Source organism: Phyllobates terribilis, unplaced genomic scaffold (assembly GCF_046119375.1).
Source record: "Phyllobates terribilis strain yellow unplaced genomic scaffold, ASM4611937v1 Scaffold_2__4_contigs__length_985480577, whole genome shotgun sequence".
NCBI classification, from domain to species: Eukaryota; Metazoa; Chordata; class Amphibia; order Anura; family Dendrobatidae; genus Phyllobates; species Phyllobates terribilis.
Window position 1 is genome coordinate 110431855 of NW_027362762.1, and position 17102 is coordinate 110448956.

The 17102-nt window shown below is 45.0% G+C and overlaps 1 protein-coding gene across 2 annotated transcripts in view; it reads left to right on the top strand.

The window, feature by feature from the left end:
- The window catches only part of LOC141195600 (cilia- and flagella-associated protein 337-like), a 243414-nt gene that overhangs the window by 188776 nt on the left and 37536 nt on the right, over positions 1-17102 (top strand). For both annotated transcript variants that reach the window (XM_073662494.1, XM_073662495.1), the window contains 2 exons: positions 15215-15307; positions 15390-15448. In XM_073662494.1, the coding sequence (XP_073518595.1) occupies positions 15215-15307; positions 15390-15448 (152 nt within the window). The remainder of the gene's footprint in view (positions 1-15214; positions 15308-15389; positions 15449-17102) is intronic.

Sequence of the window (17102 nt, forward strand, 5' to 3'; positions counted from 1 at the left end):
AGCATAGTCACACCCTGCCTCGGTTACTACCCAGCTCCCCTCATTTCGGCGGAACTGATCCAAAGTGAAAATGCCAAAAGTCACAACATTCTTTAACAACAATTTTTGTGGTGTAAAAGCTTACTTTTAAATTGTCAGATTTTTATTAACAAAAAAAATCTATAGGTAGGCGGGGGGGAGGTTACACTTCTGGAGTCTCTACCGTTCACCAGAAGAGCGATCCCAAGTCCTGTGTTTTGGAGGAGTATAAACATGTACTTCCCCCCAATTCAATATTTTTTGGTCTAACACTATCATCAGTTATGTTTGACAGTCACACAGGCATTGAATAGCGCAATAGTGCACATGTGTGACCATCGTTCCATTCAAACTTCTCCAAAACGGGGCTCAAGACCTCTATTATGGTGATCATGGGCTTTGAGCGGTGGGACCACCACCACTCATATATGTCACAGCTGTCCTGTTTGGTTTTTTTATGGGATAATCCCTTTAAGGAAGTTCAATTGTCCAAATATTATGTCACTTTGTACTTAACTTAGTTTATCCTTGGATCATAATTGTTTGGTGTGACGTTAGCACATAATACATGATTTTCCCGTGGCACTTGTACAGTTCCCTTTAGCCGGCAGACAACAAAGCAGCCACAACTTTGCTATAGTAACTAGTGTTGAGCGAGCATTAAAATGCTCGGGTGCTCGAAGCTCGGGCCGAGCTCGCCGTGATACTCGGGTGCTCGACCCGAGCAACGAGCCCAATGTTAGTCTATGGGAGACTCGAGCATTTTTGCGGTGGCACCCCCGGCAGTCTTTTAAAAGCCTAACAAGTGCCCAAAACGATAGTGACAGTGCTCAAATGACATGGGGACAGCATGGGGATCGCCCCAGGAAGCATTTCTGACCCCCAGGTCACTGCTGTCAACAATGTGGTCAGAGGTATTAAGCCACTTTTACGGGCTCACAATAAAACGTTCAAAAACGAAAGTGAAACTTTTTTCCTGTGAAATATGTTAAGGAACATCCTTTCCAGGGAAAAGACTTGTGTATAAGTTAAAATAAATGACCAAAAACAAAAATACTCCTCCACACCTTCGGCTATGTTCACAAGTAGCATTTTTTATGCGTTTTTGCACTTTTGTATTGCTTTCAACTATGACAAATGCATTCACCGGGAAATGTCATTTTAACATTTTACAACCTTATCTGGCCATGTGCTGTGTGACACATGCATAAAGTGCAGAAAAGACATGGGAACAGCATGGGGAAGACCCCTGGAAGCATCTCTGACTCCCAGGTCACTGTCTAAAAGTGTGCCCATCATAAGTGATCCTTGCCGCATCAGAAGATGCAGACTTGCAACTATCCCCATGCAAGTTCTAGTCCCAGGGCAGTGTTCAATTGTACCTCCCCCATTCCTTGCAATACAAGCGCAAGTATGCAGCCTAAAGGCTGCAATACCATACTGCTTGCTTGCTTGAACTTGAAATTGGGCCTTTTAGGCATGTGGAGGCGGAAACTGGCCACCACGTCATGGCTGTGTTGGCGGCCTGGAATCCATACTCAGTCCCCAGCCGCCCGGCGGCCAGGTGTCCATACTCGGTCCCCAGCCGCCCCATGGTCGGGTGTCCACACACGGTCCCCAGCCGCCTGGGGGCAGCCGGGTGTCCATAAACGGTCCCCCGCCGCCACTATTTCTCCTTGGAACATCCCCCCACACACTTTTCTTAGCCCGGCCTGCTTTAGGCAGCATTGGACGAGCCCACCAGAGAACCAGACTCCTCCGGTGGGCCCTGGCTTCTCCATCAGGGGAGTTGAGAGTGCCAAGGTGAGGAGCATGTTGATGATGACAGAAGTTAGCATCTGCTATGTTTTCTTTTAATGCAAGTGTAAGTGTGCAGCCTGTCACCCACCCACCCCCAGACTGCAATTCCATACTGCTAGCTTGCACTTGAAATGGGGCCTTTTAGTTTGGAGGAGGCCGAAGCTGGCCACTACCTCATGGCTGCTTCGGCAGCGATGTATCCATAATCAGTCCCCAGCCGCCCCTATTTGTCCTGGTGTGCCTTATACATAAGATTAAGCGCGTATACCAAAACATTACCTGTGCCCTCCCCAGTGCATTTAGTGGGAAGGAGAGCCTATTCCGCTGTAGTGTGTGCATGCCAAACCCCTGTTCATGGTACATGCGAAGATGCCTCCCACCTTGCACCTGTCGTTGCAGACTTGCAACTATCCCCATTCAAGTCCTTGTCCCAGGGCAGTGTTCAATTGTACCTCTCCCATTCCTTGCAATGCAAGCGCAAGTATGCAGCCTGCCACCCACCCACCCCCAGGCTGCAATACCATACTGCTTGCTTGCTTGCACTTTAAATTGGGCCTTTTAGGCATGTGGAGGCGGAATCTGGCCACCACGCCATGGCTGTGTCGGCGGCCTGGTATCCATACTCAGTCCCCAGCCGCCTGGTGGCCGGGTGTCCCCGCTTGCTCCCCAGCCTCCAGGGGGTGGCCGGGTGTCCATACTCGGTCCCCAACCACCCTTATTTGTCCCGGTAACCTTTCCCACACTTTTCTTAGCCTGGCCTGCTTTAGGGCAGCATTGGCCGAGCCCACCGGACTATCAGACTCCTCCGGTGGGCCCTGGCTTCTCCATCAGGGGAGTTGAGAGTGCCAAGGTGAGGAGCATGATGAGGATGATAGAAGTTAGCATCTGCTTTGTTTTGTTGTAATGCAAGCGCTTGTATGTAGTAGCAGCTAGGCCTGAGGTGGTCAGCGTTTTGGCGCATATCCTACCTCCTCCGAGGATTGCTGGATGTTTTCTTGCTACTATCCAAGTTCTATGACTCCCGTTAAAACAAAGCTTCAGGTGATAAATGATGGATGAGGTAGTGGCAAAGGAGAAAGAGCAGGAGGAACAGGGACCATTCACATCAATATCAGGCCAGTCAACCAGATATGTCTTGTAGGATATGTTTCTGTAACAAAAGGAGCGGTTCGGCTACACAGTTATAGGGCATACAGTGAGTGCAATGCCTACCAAAAATTTCGAGGCACTCCAATGCCCCTTGGAAAAGACATGGAGGTCAGAGGGCGTTAACTAAACCTTTTTTTCCATTTATAGCAACTGGGTCTCCTGTGCACTGTTGGCCTAAGCAGTGAATGGAAGGCTTTCCAAAAATTATGAGGAACTGCAATGCCCCTTACAAGAGCCATGTGTGGCACCCCAGGGGTCTGGTCACCACAGTAATAGAGATATTACGTCGGAGAGTAAGTGGGAGGTTTCCTGGTCAGGATCCCTTAAACATGCAACATCCTCCTGCCCCAGTCCTGGGAGGGGAGAATTCTGCCCTTATAAACTGGATCTGGGGCGGGGTTGAGTGAGTCAGAGAACAGAGAACAGTCAGAGTCAGAGTGAGAGCAAGGGAAAGTAACAGCAAGGAGCTCTGTAGGAGCTAGGAGCTAAAGACCAGGGGCTGGAAGCTGAGCTGAGCTCGCCCTGGCAGAAGACAATAAAAACCGGACACAGGAGTCCGAGGCTGTGAGGACTTATATATCCAGCAGCAGAAACCAGCCGGCTGGGGATTTCTGGTCCTCTGGCCATAGAAGCCCGGAGGCTCAGTCACAAACAAGGGACCAGCACCGCCGTCGTGGAGTGGAGGCTAACAGAAGGCCCCAAGTCACCAGCCATATGGGTGAGCACTACACGGTACACTCAGGGACGTGGGCTACTTCTACCCGCTTACAGCAAGGTAGCCAGGAAGAGTGCAGACAGACGGGGAGGCCTACAACTCCACCTGGCCAGTGGAACTCCTGCTTGCTCACAGACTGACCAGGCCTCTTATGCTAGCCAGTACTCCCGGGAGGGTCTACCTTATAATCATCAGTAAAGACCCTGAACTGCACTGCAAAGACTCTGAGTCGTTCCTGCTGCGCTCGTGCACCATCACCCCCATCATCCACACTCACTGCCCTGAGGCTATACTCCTCCCGTGGGGAGTTATCCCATTCTCTGCTGCGCACACAACACCAGCCTCAGCGGTCTGCCTCGCAGCGGTGGTACTCCCTGACCGCAATCCACGGGTGGCGCAGTCGGACAATTAACCTCAAAACCTAAGAAAGACTGCCACTGGTTTGAACAGCCTGAGCCACGGGACCGGGTCACCGCCACGGAGACTACAGACCCCAGAGACCCGGCACCGGGTATCCCACACACGTGTACACACGGCCCAGGGGGCGCGTCACATGCAGTACAGCATATTACAAACATAAGTCCCATTATTGGGGAGTGGGTGTCCCATAGTATTTGCTTATGCCTTGCAAGCAAAAGCTGCCAAAAATTAGGACGGAGCAACTTGCAGTGCCCCTTACAAGAGCCATGCAGTACAGCATATTACAAACATAAGTCCCATTATTGGGGAGTGGGTCTCCCATAGTATTTGCTTATGCCTTGCAAGCAAAAGCTGCCAAAAATTAGGACGGAGAAACTTGCAATGCTCCTTACAAGAGCCATGCAGTACAGCATATTACAAACATAAGTCCCATTATTGGGGAGTGGGTGTCCCATAGTATTTGCTTATGCCTTGCAAGCAAAAGCTGCCAAAAATTAGGACGGAGCAACTTGCAATGCCCCTTACAAGAGCCATGCAGTACAGCATTTACAAACATAAGTCCCATTATTGGGGAGTGTGTCTCCCATAGTATTTGCTAATGCCTTGCAAGCAAAAGCTGCCAAAAAATAGGATGGAGCAACTTGCAATGCCCCTTACAAGAGCCATGCAGTACAGCATATTACAAACATAAGTCCCATTATTGGGGAGTGGGTCTCCCATAGTATTTGCTTATGCTTTCCAAGCAAAAGCTGCCAAAAATTAGGACGGAGCAACTTGCAATGCCCCTTACAAGAGCCATGCAGTACAGCATATTACAAACATAAGTCCCATTATTGGGGAGTGGGTGTCCCATAGTATTTGCTTATGCCTTGCAAGCAAAAGCTGCCAAAAATTAGGACGGAGCAACTTGCAATGCCCCTTACAAGAGCGATGCAGTACAGCATATTACAAACATAAGTCCTATTATTGGGGAGTGGGTGTCCCATAGTATTTGCTTATGCCTTGCAAGCAAAAGCTGCCAAAAATTAGGACAGAGCAACTTGCAATGCCCCTTACAAGAGCCATGCAATACAGCATATTACAAACATAAGTCCCATTATTGGGGAGTGGGTCTCCCATAGTATTTGCTTATGCTTTCCAAGCAAAAGCTGCCAAAAATTAGGACGGAGCAACTTGCAATGCCCCTTACAAGAGCCATGCAGTACAGTATATTACAAACATAAGTCCCATTATTGGGGAGTGGGTGTCCCATAGTATTTGCTTATGCCTTGCAAGCAAAAGCTGCCAAAAATAAGGACGGAGGAACTTGCAATGCTGGCACCCTGGTGGTATAGTGGTGGTGGAGGCTGAGGATAAGGAGAAGAAGATAAAACAGCCGAAACGAGGAAGCGTATACCCATGTGTGGGTGTGAAGCGGTGCATGTGAATACACCTCCCGAAATAACACAGTGGATTTGACTTTATGTTACTCTGCTGTTATTTGGTGGTGATGAGAAGTCTGGCCCAATCCAGCCCTTGTTCATTTTGATAAGGGTCAGCTTGTCAACATTGTCAGTTGAGAGGCGAGTGCGCTTATAATTTATAATTCCCCCAGCGGCACTAAAAACACGCTCCGATAACACGCTAGCGGCAGGGCAGGCCAGGACCTCCAAGGCGTACAGAGCGAGTTCATTCCAAGTGTCCAGCTTGGATAACCAAAAAGGCACAGAGGAATCACGGAGGACGCTGGTACGGTCGGCAAGGTACTCCCTCACCATCTTTTGAAACTTTCCACTCCTTGTGAGAGTACCCCGCGCCTCAGGGCCTGTAAACTGGGCGGGTGTCAGAAAACTGTCCCAGAACGTTGACAGTGTTCCCCTGCCTCTGCTGGATTGGAGTTGCATCTCTCTCGCCTGTACGCCTTGGTTGGGCAACGAACTGTGACCTCTGCCGCTAGCGTGTTCAGATGGGAATTTTTTTAAGAGTTCTGCAGCAAGGGCCTTCTGGTACTGCCCCATTTTTGTAGACCTCTCCACCTCAGGAATAAGAGAGTGAAAGTTCTCCTTGTAGCGGGGGTCTACAAGTGTCACCAACCAGTAATGACTGTCACCCAACATTTTAACAACGCGAGGGTCACGGTTAAGGCAGCGTAACATAAAGTCAGCCATGCGTGCCAGACTGGTAACGGGCAAGATTTCCGTGTCCTCACCAAGATGACGACTGACCATGCCCTCCTCCTCCTCTTCCTCCTCCCCCCTGTCCTCAGGCCACCCACGCTGAACCGACGGTATGACACTTGTACAGGTACTACCGTCTACAACGCATGATAGCAGCTCCTGTTCTTCCTCCTCCTCCTCTCCCTCATTGTCCCCCAATGCACGTTGGGATGAGATGAGGCTGGGCTGTGTGTAATCGCCCGCTACGGCTTCTTGATCCATCTCATCATACTCTGGCTGCAATGCCTCCTCTTTAATTCTCTGCAGAGAGCGTTGCAAAAGACAGACAAGTGGGATGCTGACACTAATGATGGCGTCATCGCCACTCACCATCTTGGTGGCCTCCTCAAAGTTTGTCAGGATGGTACATATGTCAGACATCCAGGTCCACTCCTGAGGTCTTATGTGTGGAGTCTGACCTGAATATCGACGGCCTTGTTGCAGCTGGTACTCCACAACTGCTCTCTTCTGCTCACAAATCCTTTGCAACATGTGGAGGGTAGAGTTCCAACGTGTGGGGACATCACACACCAGTCGGTGTGCCGGAAGCTGCAAACGCTGCTGCAACACAGCAAGGGCGGCGGAAGCTGTAGCCGACTTGCGAAAATGAGCTGACAGGCGGTGTACTTTCACGAGCAGATCTGGCAACTCGGGGTACGATTTAAGAAACCGCTGAACCACGAGGTTAAGCACATGAGCCAGGCATGGTACGTGTGTGATCTCACCTCGCCTCAGAGACGCCACCAGGTTACGACCATTGTCACACACGACCATGCCGGGATGTAGGTTCAGCGGTCTCAGCCACAGATCTGCCTGCTCTTTCACAGCTGTCCACAACTCACAAGCAGTGTGAGGTTTATCACCTAAGCTTATGAGTTTCAGCACAGCCTGTTGCCGCTTGGCGGAGGCAGTACTGCAATGCATCCAGCTTGTAACTGATGTGGTGATATCTGAGATGGAGGCTGAACATGAGGAGGAGGAGGAGGATGCACAGGAGCTGTACACTGTGGGGGCAACTCTGACTGACATAGGGCCCGCTATCCTCGGTGTGGGGAGGATGTGTTCCGTCCCAAGGTCCGACTGGGTCCCGGCTTCCACTATGTTTACCCAGTGTGCCGTCAGAGAGATGTACCGTCCCTGGCCACAAGCACTTGTCCACGTGTCCGTTGTCAGGTGGACTCTCCCAGTAACTGCGTTGTTGAGAGCACGGCAGATGCTTTGGGACACGTGCTTGTGTAGTGCAGGGATGGAACACCAGGCAAAATAGTGTCGGCTGGGGACCGAGTACCGAGGGACAGCCACCGCCATAAGATTGCGGAAGGATTCCGTCTCCACCAGCCAAAAAGGCAGCATTTCCAACGCAAGCAGTCGTGAAATGTGCGAATTTAGGACTGTGGCCTGTGGGGCGTTAGCTGCGAATTTCCTCTTTCGTTCAAAGGTCTGGGATATGGACAATTGAACGCTGTGGTGGGACGTGGACGTTGATGCTGTTTCTTGAGAAACTGCCATAACAAGTGAAGACTGAGAGGAGGGGGCATCTTTACATGCAGTATGGACAGGGGATTGCCTTGCACACACAACAGGGGGTTCTATTGCACGCACAACAGTGGAAGAAGCAGTGGTGACACCCGCTGACACTGGTCGTGGACCCTGGGTTTCGCCCCACAAAGTCGGGTGCTTTGCTGCCATGTGCCTGATCATGCTGGTGGTGGTCAGGCTGGTAGTTTTGTCACCCCTGCTGATGCTGGCATGGCAGGTGGAACATATGGCCTTTTTGGGGTTATCAGCAGAGTCTTTAAAAAAATTCCAGACTCTGGAAGACCTACCGCTTGTACTGGCAACGTCCCTCGTGTTGGTGTTACGGGGAACGGTTGCCTGCCTTCTGTCTGCGGCCTCCACACTGCTTCTTCCTGCCTGTTAGGGTTCTCTGCCTCCCTCCCCCTGTGTGCTGCTGGCCTCACTCTGCATGTCCTCCTTCCACGTTGGGTCAGTTACTAGATCATCCACCACCTCCTCCTCTTCCACTTGCGCACCATGAACCTCCTCCTCACTTCCTGGCAACTGTGTCTCGTCATCGTCCACCTCTTGTGACAGATTGCCAACGTCGACTTCCTGTGGCCGTGGCTGTTCAAATATTTGGGCATCGCAACATGGGATCTCCTCTTCCACCACTTCAAGCGTATCAGGCGAGGGGCCCAAATATGGAAATGGACCAGTGAACAGCTCTTCAGAGTGTCCAAGTGTGGGATCACTTGCTGTCTGACGACACTCGGCATGGTGGGAGGAAGGCGCATCAGGGTGAGGAGGAGTATGCGGTCGATACTCACCGCTACTAAGAGTTGACCGTGTGGAAGACAGACCGGAGGTGGTGGTGCCCAGGTAACTGGAAGTATTATCTGCTATCCAATTAATAACCTGTTCACACTGATCAGTTCTCAATACTGGTGTTGTTCTGTGCTTCCCTAGTAATTCGGTCAAGAAGTGGGAGCGAGAAGATGTGGTTGTTGGTTGTGGCACATTTTCACCTTGGCCACGGCCCCGTCCTCTGCACGAACCATCACCAGAACGTCCACTTCCACGTCCCTTGCCACGCGCCTAGTCCATTGTAAATGAAGTAAAATAGCTTACACTTGCACTATCAATGGAAAAAGGGCAATAAAGAGTAGATTAGAACCGTGGAAGAGGAAAACCACAGTTATTGTTTACTGGGGTATACCACACTTTTTTAAATAGAGATATTTGCGGCTGAACAGTGAGCGACACACTCAAACTGCTTTTTTTTTAGATACCCAAGGCCCAAAACTGGATAGTACAGCGATTTGACCCGTGGAACTGCGAAACCACACTGGGATGTCGGGCCTACACAAGACTATTTTCAACAGATATATTTTTGTGTCACAACAGTCAGGAGACAGTACTGTTTTTCTTTACGGAAAATATACCAAAAGCTGAATAATAGAGATTTTTTACCGTGGGATGGCAAAACCACAGTTATTGTTTACTGGTGTATACCACACTTTTTTAAATAGAGATATTTGCGGCTGAACAGTGAGCGACACACTCAAACTGCTTTTTTTTTAGATACCAAAGGCCCAAAACTGGATAGTACAGCGATTTGACCCGTGGAACTGTGAAACCACACTGGGATGTCGGGCCTACACAAGACTATTTTCAACAGATATATTTTTGTGTCACAACAGTCAGGAGACAGTACTGTTTTTCTTTACGGAAAATATACCAAAAGCTGAATAATAGAGATTTTTTACCGTGGGATGGCAAAACCACAGTTATTGTTTACTGGGGTATACCACACTTTTTTAAATAGAGATATTTGCGGCTGAACAGTGAGCGACACACTCAAACTGCTTTTTTTTTAGATACCAAAGGCCCAAAACTGGATAGAACAGCGATTTGACCCATGGAACTGCGAAACCACACTGGGATGTCGGGCCTACACAAGACTATTTTCAACAGATATATTTTTGTGTCACAACAGTCAGGAGACACTACTGTTTTTCTTTACGGAAAAAAATACCAAAAGCTGAATAATAGAGATTTTTTACCGTGGGATGGCAAAACCACAGTTATTGTTTACTGGGGTATACCACACTTTTTTAAATAGAGATATTTGCGGCTGAACAGTGAGCGACACACTCAAACTGCTTTTTTTTTAGATACCAAAGGCCCAAAACTGGATAGTACAGCGATTTGACCCGTGGAACTGTGAAACCACACTGGGATGTCGGGCCTACACAAGACTATTTTCAACAGATATATTTTTGTGTCACAACAGTCAGGAGACACTACTGTTTTTCTTTACGGAAAATATACCAAAAGCTGAATAATAGAGATTTTTTACCGTGGGATGGCAAAACCACAGTTATTGTTTACTGGGGTATACCACACTTTTTTAAATAGAGATATTTGCGGCTGAACAGTGAGCGACATACTCAAACTGTTTTTTTTTTTAGATACAAATGGCCCAAAATGGATAATACAGAGGTTTGAACCGTGGAAGTGCAAAACAACACTTCTGTTTCTCTAGCCTACACCAGACTATTTTCAACAGTTATATTTGTGTCTGAAAAATCAGAGACACGCTTTTTTTTTGGCGGGGGGGGGGGGGACACACCAAAAGGTTAATAAGACGGGTATTTGTACAGTGTGAAGGAGGAAAAAAAAAGGAGGATTTAGATGAAAAAAAAGGATTTTTCCTGGCCCCCGACACCTGGTGCTAAGTCCAGCAATTTCAGCAACAGGAGCACACAGGACTGTAATGCAGCGTTTGCTGGTATAACCACTGTGTCTCCTATACAGCCTGCCTGCCTGGTATCTGGGATGGATATTAGTCCTGAGAAGGACTGTTTGCTTGATCTGGCAGCCTTTACAGACCCTACACTAACTATTTCGCAGGTTATATCTCTCCCTAAATCAGCAGCGCTGTCCCTACACTGTCTAATCCGGAGCGACTGTGTCCAAGATGGCGGCGCCCGGTTTTAAATACTCGAGGTAACGCTGTGCGGCCAGCCAATCACTGTAATGCCCACAACCAACATGGCTGCAGCATTACAGTGACTGGCTGGCAATCCCTGCATGTTCATTGGCTCTGTAAAGAGCGCCAAACATGCAGGGCGGAGACTCGAGCTCCCGCCCGAGTAACCCGGAAATGCTCGGTGCTCGCCGAACATCCCAAGTAGTGTGATGCTCGGGCGAGTACCGAGCAGTGTCGAGCATGCTCGCTCAACACTAATAGTAACATTCCATAAACTGAAAAACCTGCTTCCTGCTGTACACGTGTCCTGTCGCTGAGAAGTATAATGAATGAGTATAACACGCTGTAGACTTACTTGGCTTCAGATGAATAACTTATCAGCCTGTACATTTATGCTGCTTTTCTATGGATTTTTTTCTGTTGATAAAAATATACATATATCATCCAGTGATAGGAGCTCTGTTTTATACAACACTCTGGCTTTAGTGAGTATATAGATAAGATAGGAGCTAGTCTGTCATACAGAATCCAAATAGCAGAAAAAATAAAATAAAATGGATGTTATATGTAATTAATGTGAATGGCCGCCATTGAATGCCATGTTATTTTGTCTGAATAAGTTAATGAACTGCGTTGTAATAGTACAGAGTAGCCAGGAGTTCTCAGAGGACTTGCATCGGTACATGGCCGATCTGGAGGCTATTGTTAGGCCTATGGTTACGTTAATAGTTAAAATCAAGAAACAGGAGTCCACCAAATACATACTTCCACTAGGTCACAAGCCTCAAACCGGTTTCACACTGAGGAATACAGACAGTTCCATTCACCACCAAACTTCTCTTGTCGTCTACAGTCTCAGGGGAGATAAACTCCTTGCTGCTTACACAATTTGGCCTCCGCTTACACGATCGGGCAACTTCCGTCTCCTATCTTCACTTCGGTAAACAGGACGTCCCTTCTTCTGTAAAGACTCTACATCCCTCGATTAGTCCACAGCAGTGCTGATTGTGTGTCCTCCAACATGTCCCCCTGAGGCTTGGCTACAAGCCAGTGCAGTCTTCGTCTCGTAGTGGCTTGGTACTAGTCCTGGCGATGACTAACTGCCTCTGCTGTCCCTGTGGCTTTTTGTATATTTCTGTTGCATCACAGCCAGGTCACATGTCTCTTGTGAACCTGGCCTCTTGTTCCCCCCAGTGCAAACAATCTCCTGTCTTTTCATTCCAGCACTTTTCAGGCTGTTTCTATCCACTAGATGACAGCATCTTCCTGTAAATGCTCCATAGTACCATTCTACTGCATTGACCTCTTGCAAATCCCTTACACAAGTTGACATGTGTGTCTGAATTCTACCAATTGCATTAACACTATGGGCGCTCCAACACCTCCACCTAGACATCACCTCCATAAGGGCGCCCCCAGGGGGTCCTATACCATGTTCATAAGTGCGACCTCCTGCTGTTGACAATTGTTGTGGACATGAGGGAAGTATTTATAGGTTCAGCTACCCACTTCAGCTACCATGACATTACTATCTTCTGCCAGTGGAACTACGTGTCACATCTGGCCCCTGTGCAACATTTGGCGCCTCCTCCGTGGCTGTCAAGATTCATTTTGTCCTTGTACAGTTTGACCACTAGTGGCTGCTATTGTTCACCTTAATATTATGCTGCAATTTCACCTCTTACCACTGGAGGCCGCTGTTGTGTCCTGCAATTGCCCTTTACTAAGATGGCAGATTCTGAACCTGCGGAATCCATCTTGTTTCCTGTTTGGGCCTTCTTATAGCCACATGGATCCCTCACTCATTGCTTGAGCATTGTGTCTAGCTGTTTAGTCTAGTTCAGTCTCCAGCTCCTTGTACTGAGAACTATCTTACCCAGACTGTTCCCACTTCTCTACGGAATATTGCTACAACTCCTACCCCTACTTGCAAGAACTTCTACTACTGCCTGCCGTTTCTTCCTCATGCTCTGGATTCCAACAGTGCTACGCCAGTAACGTAACACTGGCTCACCACAGTAAGGTTTCAGTAGACATTGCCTCTTTCCAGCACAGGACATGCCCAAATTCGCTGGGATTGTTTTATAAAATTTGGGACGGCTTTGGCAAATTCAGGACTGTTGGCAACAATGCTTTATGCACATTTACTAACTTCATAGTGAAAACATACAGAGTAACGTTGTAAGGGGGCAAGTATGGGCGCTGACAACTCATACCCTCATGTCTGGGTATTGTGTATACTAAAAGAAAAACAGAGATGTTGGTAGATAAATGCCATCCTGATCAATGCTGTTCCAGTCAACAGACATGTGACAGGTCTCCATGTGACTTATCGGTGGGTTGACATGGACAGTTTCTATCTGAGCTCTCCGGCTGTTTCTATGGAAACAGAATGTAAAAGTAATGCCGGCCTTTAAATGTAGGTCACTTTTTGGATCCATCTTGTCTACTTAGTGCTAGATACACGAGGACTAACGTTGCAAGGAAACGTGAGCAATTGTCTTCTATTTCTGCTGTTAGAAAACTATAGGTTATGTGTTTATATGTCTCTTGCCGGAAATGGTTATTTTCTGTATTCAGCCCTAGGGCAGTGTGGTATATCACTGAGTACAGCACTGGACTGCTCATGTAAAGTGAACCTACAATGTTTTTACCAAATCTACGGATACCACATGCAGAGAATGCCGCGCTGTCATTGAGGCCGCAACGTCGCCACTGATTCAACACAGGGAACATTACCGGAGCAAGACAATATATCCAAGTGGTCATGAGGGGGCTCCTCTGTCTGGTACTTTTAGGGGCAGAATGCCTGACACCCATGGGGAGGTCTATAACTGACATATGTGGACTTTGTGACATGGGGGATTGTGGTTGATGCTCTTGGAGCAAGAGCTGCTCCCTAGCCGGCACTTTGGGGGGCTCTGTAGTACACATGGCTAGAAATCTTGGGGGCTTCTGATGGTCATTATTATAGAGGGATTTTGGCCGTAACTATTAGGACCATTTGAAATAGAGAAGCCTATGTGGCCGTCAGATCTACACGAGTTGTGCATCACTGATTCAGAGTATGGTGTAGCTTAGTAGTAAAAAGGACGTGACTTAAAATTCTGGTATAAAAAAACTCTTCGTCTGAGGCCAATTTTCAATTTTGGGGCTTTTTTTTCATTTCCATCTTCGAAGAGCTATGTTTTCAATTTCCATCCATTTATTGATATGGCATTAGTTGTAGTTTTGAATGTACTTTACCATATAATATACTGAAAATAAAAATTCAATGTGAGCAAAAAAAAACTATTTTGCCAAGGTTACTCAGGTTTCATTTTCATGGTGTTCACAATACTATAATTATATTTTATTCTGCAGGTCAGTATGATTGTATGATTACAACAATACCAAATTTATAAAAAAAAATATATATATATATATTTTATTGCTATAAATAATGTAAAACTGGTGCACGTCTCTATTTTTTTCTTTATGGAATAGACAAGGTGCAGTCATTTAATATTTATATTAAACTATATATTTTTTTTCAATAAAGTATTTTTAACATTTTTAACTCCCAAGTTGGACTTAAATCTACGATCACTTACAGTAAATCTACAGTCGTTTGATTGCTTGTACGATGCGCTGCAATACTTTAGTATTAATCCAAGCAAAAAAAGAGAAAAATCCGGCACTTGGTCTCCAATGTAGAATAAAAACAATAACATTATTAGCACATCCGGCCAGGGTTATTCTTATTAGGATGTCCTGTTTTTAATTGTGTGAAGTTTTATTACTTTTTTGGGGATGTGCTAATAAATGTTATTTATTTTTGTTCTATATTGGAGACCAAGTCTTGGATTTTTCTCTTTTTTGCTTGGATTTATATTCATCCGTTTCCCATCGGGATTTCTTTCCATGCACTCCCCAGGGACCTGGTTCTGTTTATTGTAAAAGGTGAGATGAACACATATTTCTTTGCTGTTCATGTGAATACTTTAGTATTGTTGTCTTTTGTCAAATTAACCATCTCCTATCTCTTCTGGATCCCCCTCCTCTAGTGGCATTGTTCTATAGGAGTATACCTAACTAGAATTCATAGGACCCCATAGCAAGATGAAATTGGCCCCCACAACCTAATGACAAAGAACTGAAACAGTAGCATAAGTAGCGATAATTAAAGGTATGGAAAATACTGCCATATATCAGAGAAGCCACAAAATAGGAAAGCTGCCAATGTGGTGGAAACAAGTATGAAACATATTGTAAAACAATGTATATTGGGGTAAAAAGAAAGACGGTAATCATTAATTCATCAAGAAGCCAATTACTGATTTTATTGTACATAAAGTTCTTCTGAAGTTGGTGGCACTTTATAAAAAATAATATCTTTCACGTTATTTGTTTCTAATTTGAAGACTTTTTTTTATTTTTTCATAGCAACAGACAAAAGTGTGAGCAAAATTCTGTTTCTGAAGACGCGGACTGTGAAGTTACAAGGAGCCGCCTCGATTGTCTCCAATGGACCATCAGGTAATCCATGATAAAAGTCACGAGTGTTAGTAAAGATCTGCACTTATGCTGGAAGTAAGGACAATGTATGTATGTTTTATAGGCTCAGTCAATTTTTGGAACATATTCCAAGGAGGAAAACTGTCTGCGAGTTTTATACCAGTAAGTGTCCATCTAAATAACACGTAGATGTAAGATAGACATTGCTGCTGTTAACTGATTTAGATATAACTGGTATCACAATGCCAGAATAACATGAGAGCTTCTACTGATTTTTGCACTTATTACAGGAAAAGTCAAATATATCCAGAAGCAAATCTGTATAGATAGATATGGATCGATAGATATGGATAGATGGATACGGTATAGATAGATACGGTATAGATAGATATGGATAGATAGATATGGATAGATAGATAGATAGATAGATAGATAGTTATGGAAAGATAGATAGATATGGAATATAGATAGATAGATAGATAGATAGATAGATAGATAGATATGGAATAGATAGATAGATATGTAAAGATAGATAGATGATAGATAGATATGGATAGATAGATAGATATGGATAGCTAGATATAGATAGATAGATAGATAGATAGATAGATATGGAATATATATAGACAGATAGATAGATATTGAAAGGTATATAGATAGATATGGAAAGATAAATAGATAGATATGGAATAGATAGATAGATAGATAGATATGGATAGATAGATAGATTAGATAGATAGATATGGAAAGATAGATAGATAGATAAATATGGAATAGAGAGATATAGGATAGATAGATAGATAGATAGATAGATAGATAAATATGGAATAGAGAGATATAGGATAGATAGATAGATAGATAGATAGATAGATATGGAAAGATAGATAGATAGATAGATATGAAATAGAGAGATAGATAGATATAGGATAGATAGATAGATATGGAAAGATAGATATGGATAGATAAATATAGATAGATAAATAGATAGATATAGGATAGATAGATATGAAATAGATAGATAGATATAGGATAGATAGATAGATATGGAAAGATAGTTAGATATGGAATAGATAGATAGATAGATAAATAGATAGATATAGAATAGATAGATAGATATAGGATAGATAGATATGAAATAGATAGATAGATATAGGATAGATAGATAGATATGGAAAGATAGTTAGATATGGAATAGATAGATAGATAGATAGATAGATAGATATGGAATAGATAGGTAGATAGATAGATATGGAATAGATAGGTAGATAGATAGATAGATAGATAGATAGATAGATAGATAGATAAATGGGAAAAATTAGGCAGCACTCCAGTTCAAGGAAAAATTGTGGACTTTAATCCAGCACCAAGTGGTGCAACGTTTCGACCTCACAACACGGTCTTTGTCAAGATAGATAGATAGATAGATATAGATAGAGATAGATAGATATAGATAGATAGATAGATAGATCGATAGATAAGGAAAGATAGATAGATATGGAATATATAGATAGATAGTTATGGAAGTATAGGTAGATAGATATAGAATAGATAGATAGATAGATATAGGATAGATTGATAGATAGATATGGATAGATTCAGTGAATATGAATGAGCTGCAGTACCCAACAACGGCCACTACACAGTGTAGGGAGCTGGTGTGTTTGGTTGTGTTCAGTTTTAACATTCGGCCACTACCATAACTCATAATGACTTATCGATCTTGAGGAAAAGTCATCAAAATTGGAAGACTAGAGAATCCCTTTAACTATGGTGTAAGTCCAACATATTATAATCACTGTCTGCTCTAATTAATTTT